Source organism: Lepisma saccharinum, chromosome 20 (genome assembly GCF_977018435.1).
Source record: "Lepisma saccharinum chromosome 20, izLepSacc3.1, whole genome shotgun sequence".
NCBI lineage: Eukaryota > Metazoa > Arthropoda > Insecta > Zygentoma > Lepismatidae > Lepisma > Lepisma saccharinum.
Genome location: NC_139248.1, coordinates 4,229,603 through 4,235,905, shown reverse-complemented (window position 1 = coordinate 4,235,905; position 6,303 = coordinate 4,229,603). Strand labels below are relative to the sequence as shown.

The window sequence follows — 6,303 nt, the reverse complement described above, 5'->3', positions numbered from 1 at the left end:
CTGAAAAAGCCAGATAAATACATTTCTTAGAATTCCACACTTATTTTTTTCTAATGATATGCATAAAATGCCAACAGATTTTTTAAAAATACTCCCTTATGTTCATAGACATTACATTTAAACTAAATAATAATGTGCATCACAATAGGTTAGAGACTGGTATCAAAATCTGTTACAAAATTATTGTAATACATTGAAACTTAAATATTTGAAGCTTGACTCTGCATTTATAGTACAACTAATACAAAAAAGAAACTAATGAATTCTCAGAACTCATGTACAAGTCCATGAATTGGAACATATTTTTGCCCTTTTGTTTCATACTAACATTCACATTTCATTCATGAAATGCTTGATGCGACTCAAGGTAATGTAGTCGAGAATATGTTTTGTTACAGATTTTACATGCATATCGTCTACCTCCCGTATGAGTTTTCATGTGGTCAAATAACAAACTACGGGTACGGAAATGTTTCTTGCAAACATCACACAGATATGGCATTTCCCCTGTATGTAGTCTGCTGTGATCGATAAGAGATTTACGACTGGTGACAGTCTTTCCGCACGTTCCACACGTCAACAACAATTTACTTCCGCTTTTGTGTGTCCTCCTGAGATGATTGGAAAACTTCAACTTCGAGTTAAAGCACTGCCCACACAAATCACACAAATGATTCTCCGGCGTGTGCGTTTGTTTGTGCGAGCAGAGACTAGAATAATATGCATACTCTGCATTGCATATTTCACAGACGTACATGCTTTCTCTTGTGTGCACGTTTTCATGGTATTTCAAAGCATATTTTGTAGAATAAAGTTTCTGGCAGTACCGGCACCTGAAAGGAGAATATTCCTTGTGCTTATTCTCGTGCAATTTTAACTTCGTTTTAGTTACAAATGACTCGTTGCAGATGGTGCACACGAACGGCTTTTCTTTGCTATGAAGTTTCATGTGGGTTATCATGTTTGGTGCTCCCTTGAATTTCTTTCCGCAAATATTGCAAACATTATCGTTATGCGAGCTCCTGTGGTATCGTAAAGTCCGACTTGAACTGCAAATTTTCCCACATGTTTCACATTTGTATACCTTCTCACATATTTTTCTTCCAGCGTAAACTCTTGGTTTCTTTACATTGCTACATTCATCATCTGATGTAACTGGTTCTTTTAGAGAGTTCTTCAACTCCTTTCTGTTACGTATTGAAATCCTTCTGACTTCACCCGAGTGATCCAAGATATTTGAGTTGGTAGTTGACAAATTAACTCCTGGTACTTTCTTGTTTCTTTGTTTAGGACATACTGTTGAAGTCGTTCTTTCTTCCCTAAAATGAACACAAATAATTAGAAAATGTTCAATCACATAATTCTTACATTACAGCTAATCATAATGTCTGCGATAAAATAGCTTTATCAATATGAATTTTTGTCTCTACTCTATTAACCCTACATTAAATGAATCAACTGCAGGATTTACAGCTATTTTTCTCCCATGCACAGCTATCATTATCTTTGATAAAATATTACTACATTTCCACCTGACATGCTCTTCGCCTTACACAGTCAAAATAAAAAAACCCATGCCACTATCGCATTTCAACAAGCTTAGCTAGGGAACCATGTTATTTTGTACCAATCTTATGTTCATGACCTGGCAATCTTTCCTGTCTAACAAAGACTTCCGTATGCACAGTTTCATCTGATGATGCAGCCTGCTGTGGAAAAAATTTGGCATCTGGTGAGTGATATACATATCTCTTTGGGAATTTTGGGGAGGAACTTCTACATTAACATGACACTGCAGGTGGACCTTGCTGCTAATTCGAGCCCCTTGGACACTAACAGCATCAAATTACATTACTCAATAATTGCATTGCCATATTAATAATGTTTGCTTCTCAGTTGAAGTCGAAACAACATACATAGCCAAAGCTGCGATATTTATGTAATAAAAACCAACTGGCAAGATGTGAATAGATTGCTCTATTTCAAAGAATTTTAACTGGTAAAACTGTCAAAGCTGGGAATCGGATTTCTTCAAAATTTACAGGAGAAAGTACTCACGGAATGGAGTTTCTGAGTAATTTCGGAAGGTCGTAGAAGTGTTTTCTCGAATTTTTCAATGTATTTCACCCCTAATTCATGTATTTTTCTATAATAATGTCCGTTTTATGCCCGAAAGCTGTTGCTTGCATTCCCATCCATGTACTTCAACCGGATGTTGCGAGCATCTGATGATGTAATCCCAGGTAAGTGTTTCCAAACACACAGTTTTTTCACTATATTGCCCAACCTAAAGCAACCTAACCTAACCTTACCGCGATGGTGTGTGAGACTATTGTGAATGGTTTCTGAGGCTATTCATGGATGGTTATACAATCCAGAATGGTTTTTGAGGCTATGCGTGAATGGCTTTTGGGGCTATGCGGGAATGGTTTTTGGGGCTATGCATGAATGATTTTCAGGGCTATGCGGGAATTTTTCTGTTAAGAAGGTTGAAACACTGCTTTGCTGTTTGAAACACAACACTAGTCAAGATTTGCCCGCCATTTTGAGTGTTCAGGAAGCGAGAAAAGAATGAAAAATAATTACTCGATATGTCGACAATAGATACTAATTTCGTTAAAAAAAAAGTGATACCCTTGTTAAACAATCTTTCGTAATGCAGAATAAGTAAGTAGGAATGTCAACATTTACAGAATAAACGAGTTACAGCCGATTCCCGGCTTTGAGAGTTTTACCTTTTAACTCAGTTCTTTACAACAATTTCTCATATTCATAAGGAATAAATAATTTTTAGGAGACAGAATTAAACACTCACCTCGAATTTTTAATTAATATATCTTTATTACAGTGTAAAAATCAAATGCAATATTATGCATATAATACAGAATTACCAACTCATTTCCAGTCTCATAATTCATTTCTACAAAATTGTGCATGCATTACACCTGAATGATAATTTTCAAATAAAGATGATAATGTTGTCACATGAAAACTTAATCTTTCTTCATGTAAAAAAAAAATGGCATTTACGCTGTTGTCTGCAGTGGCGTGCCCAGGATTTTCGAAAGGGAGGGGTTAAGTACACTTTTTCTGGTAGTTAGTCCTCATTTCGCAATCTTATCTTACCTTTGATCATCTTTACTGTTTTCATCTAGTAAACAAAATATCACGGTCAACAAAGATGAATATGCCTCCTCTGTCATATGTACTATTTTTTTACTTTTGTCATCTATCTAAATTGCTTCTATTAGTAATCAAATTTACAGATCTCAATGTACCCCCTAATAATTATTTGAAATAATGCAATTATTTAACTTATTTCAATACATGATTAATTAGGAGGAACACGTTACATTAAATGTTACATTAGTCATGGAAAATATATACATTTTGAAGTTTTTTTTAGAAAACTGTAACGAGGGAATGGGCAAAACCACGTAGAAAATTTAAATGCCATTTCCAACGATATTTCACTTTGTGATGTAATGTTCTGCAACACCAAGAAAACCAGTGCCTTTCTGGCGGAATTCAAGCGTGCACCTTCTGTTACATGGGATGCCTATCGCCGGTATTTGTTGGGAATAGAAAATAACTTCCTGAGCACTGCAAATCCATAATGTAATGTTGATCTTGCTTTCTACTATTACTGTATAAATAAGGTAGTTAAAAGAGTGAAAGCTTTGAATGCTAATCACAGTGGAGGGAGAGCAGGGGAAGTGGTGTGAGTTGGTGACTTCTTGTTTATACAAGAGGATATTTTCCTCGTGGTCCACATAGCAACCGGTGACTAATTGAATAGGTAGGATGGCATGTCATTCACTTTTGATCGGGGGTAGCAGCAGCTTTATGACGTACAACTAAGAAAGCCATTTCTTGAACCTGGATTATACTGCTCATTAAATAAGAGATATAATTTTTGTCACTTTTCCCAATCAGAAACCACGGTGCGCATTATACACACACGCGCAAATACTATCTCCATATATTTGAAACTAACTAGGAGAGGCTTCAGCATGGAAAATTGAGTTTGGGTACCTTATAGGAATTGATAAGCCAAGATGCTGGTGTTCACTTCAAAGTTTAGAAGCTTTCCAACCACACCTCATGAGGAGGAAAAATATTGTCAGACTGCCAAGTGGCATAGTTGCCTGGTGGTAGTGTATCAATTTCACATGCCGAAGGTTCCAGGTTCGTTTCCTGTTAGATTGGCAAACTTTTTTCTTGTTACCTCTAGCAACTATTTATTACATTATATTTAATACTTGATTGAAATAAAGACAATATCTTCATGTCGTGAGGTGTGCTTCGAAAGCTTCTAATCTTTGTAGTTTTTCTTCAGAAATGACTGGCTAGTGCATGGTAGCATCTTGGCACCTCCCACAAGAAGTCTCATCCCAAACTCAATTTCTGAACCAGTAGCCTCTCCTTGTAAGCGTTCAGTTTCAAGAGGTAGAGTAATTTTTTTGTTTTTGTTTGCTTTCAGCCCTGTGCTTGTATTCATTAATATTCATGAGGTTTGCTTGGAAAGTCCAGCCACAAAATATGCTGCTGTTCGCCTGCCACTTCACCAACGAATGTGCTCAAGTAACACAAGGGGTTCGCTTCGTCAACTACCAATATTTGGGTGGTAAAGATAAGGAAGAAGCCATTGAATCTTTAGGTTCCGAAAAGGACACAGCAGGAAGAAGGCAATAGTGTCAACTGATAGTAGAATCTGTACAGTGTTGATAGTTTTTTCAGTAGTAAGGTGCCATGAGGGGGAATCATGTTTCACTTAGACTGAGAGCAATATAGTTAACATAATCAAAATATCCCCAGAAGTCATGTAAACCATGACATTGAGCATATGTGTTGTTGGGATTTATTGTGAAGGAAAGAAGTTTCTTAGTATATTTTTGTGCATTTGTTATTCTTTTTCCAGAGCCGTTATTGAAAAATTACTTTTTTTAAATTGGACAAGAATTTCTGTTCAATCTGCATCATATGAGGTACAAAAATGATTGTTAGTACATTCACTCAGTACTTGTTCTTTGATATTATGGTAAATAATAGGAAGGATTAAAGAACATATTCAATTCTTATACTGAAAAGTGTACAGTTCTGCCATATTGGTAGTGTTGTAAATAAAAAAAGGCATGATATTATATCGGTCCAGCGTCGGTACAACTCTTTCAGTATACTTCAGACCAGGTGCGAATGACCAGTTTCTGGTCGCGCAAGTATCAGACCTGCACTGCTTGTTAGATAAAAGTTATGTACAGTGTTTATTTTTGTGTATAAGCTGATTGTTATTGTACAGTGTGTGCATTTTAAATACATAAAGATGAAACAAATTGAAAATATTTTTTCTACAAGTAAAACTGTTATAGACATATGTATGTGATACCTTGAATGTTACATCTTTTAATTTTGCATCAAGTTAATGTTGCTGCATAACATGCACTTTTTTGAAATATTTTGTACTTTGCTAAAGTATTAATTTCAGGAAGCAACTGATTTTTTAATATTTATTTAAGTACCATAGCGAAACTGCTAAGAAAGTATGTTGCATTTAGATTAAAAGAAATAAGAAAAGGTTGATTTTGAGTTCTATATAATCTCTAGCTCATTCCACAAGACCAAGAGAAACTATAGTGTATTCAATCCATTGTCTTCTCAATTTTTTAAGCTGTTTCAATACTGTACCATGAATTTCATTGGAGGGGGAAAGAAAAAGTGTAATATTAAAAAACAAAAATTATAACAAGAAATTTTATTATTATCAAGATTTGGTAGTAAATTTTTAATGTTATCAAGTGTTGCAACAAAATATTTAAAGTAATTAATTTTGGTAGTATTAAAATGATATGCTAATGATGTGAAATTCTGCTTTCTTTCCATTAATATCAGTTATAACAATAATTTATTTGATTACACAATCGTTAACTTTTTGCAATATTAACAGGCTTCATTGAATTAGTGCTTTTCGATGTTAGGTGTATCATCAATTGATTATTGTACTTTATTAATCGGAGATTACTGTTATCTATATGTAAACCTATTGAAATGATGAAATGTATTTGTAAATGTTATTCAAATTATACTTTCATTACAAAATGGTATTTATGTTGATGTTTTTATTTTCCAATAGGTAACAAAAATACAATTTATTCTATTTTAACATCGAAATGATTGAGTACTGCATACTATAGCTCGACCTCAAGGAAAAAATCCCTTCCGTCCAAAGCGTTCGCGCAACTTCCCTGCCGTTATCGGTGTTCGGGGCAGTGTTGCCAGGTCAGATTTGAAAAATTCGGGAGATTG

The 6,303-nt window shown here is 34.8% G+C and overlaps 2 protein-coding genes across 2 annotated transcripts; one reads left to right on the top strand and one right to left on the bottom strand.

The window, feature by feature from the left end:
• Positions 1–219: 219 nt before the first annotated feature.
• On the bottom strand, positions 220–3,203 carry LOC146003782 (uncharacterized). Its single transcript, XM_083142197.1, has 2 exons — positions 3,127–3,203; positions 220–1,319 (listed from the first exon to the last, which is right to left on the bottom strand). The coding sequence occupies exons 1-2, from the start codon at positions 3,201–3,203 to the stop codon at positions 338–340; spliced, it is 1,059 nt and encodes a 352-aa protein (XP_082998323.1). The 3' UTR covers positions 220–337.
• An 855-nt stretch (positions 3,204–4,058) lies between these two features.
• LOC146003781 (uncharacterized) lies at positions 4,059–4,695 on the top strand. The gene is made up of 2 exons (XM_083142196.1): positions 4,059–4,188; positions 4,484–4,695. The coding sequence occupies exons 1-2, from the start codon at positions 4,059–4,061 to the stop codon at positions 4,693–4,695; spliced, it is 342 nt and encodes a 113-aa protein (XP_082998322.1).
• Positions 4,696–6,303: the final 1,608 nt, after the last annotated feature.

Bases quoted from the DNA above. Each gene is read 5' to 3' on its own strand.
- LOC146003782 (XM_083142197.1), bottom strand. From the start codon at position 3,203: ATGACAGAGGAGGCATATTCATCTTTGTTGACCGTGATATTTTGTTTA. The intron at 1,320-3,126 runs GTAAGATAAGAT...TGTTCATTTTAG, and splicing joins AACAGTAAAGATGATCAAAG to GGAAGAAAGAACGACTTCAA.
- LOC146003781 (XM_083142196.1), top strand. From the start codon at position 4,059: ATGCTGGTGTTCACTTCAAAGTTTAGAAGCTTTCCAACCACACCTCAT. The intron at 4,189-4,483 runs GTTCGTTTCCTG...GTTTGCTTTCAG, and splicing joins TCACATGCCGAAGGTTCCAG to CCCTGTGCTTGTATTCATTA.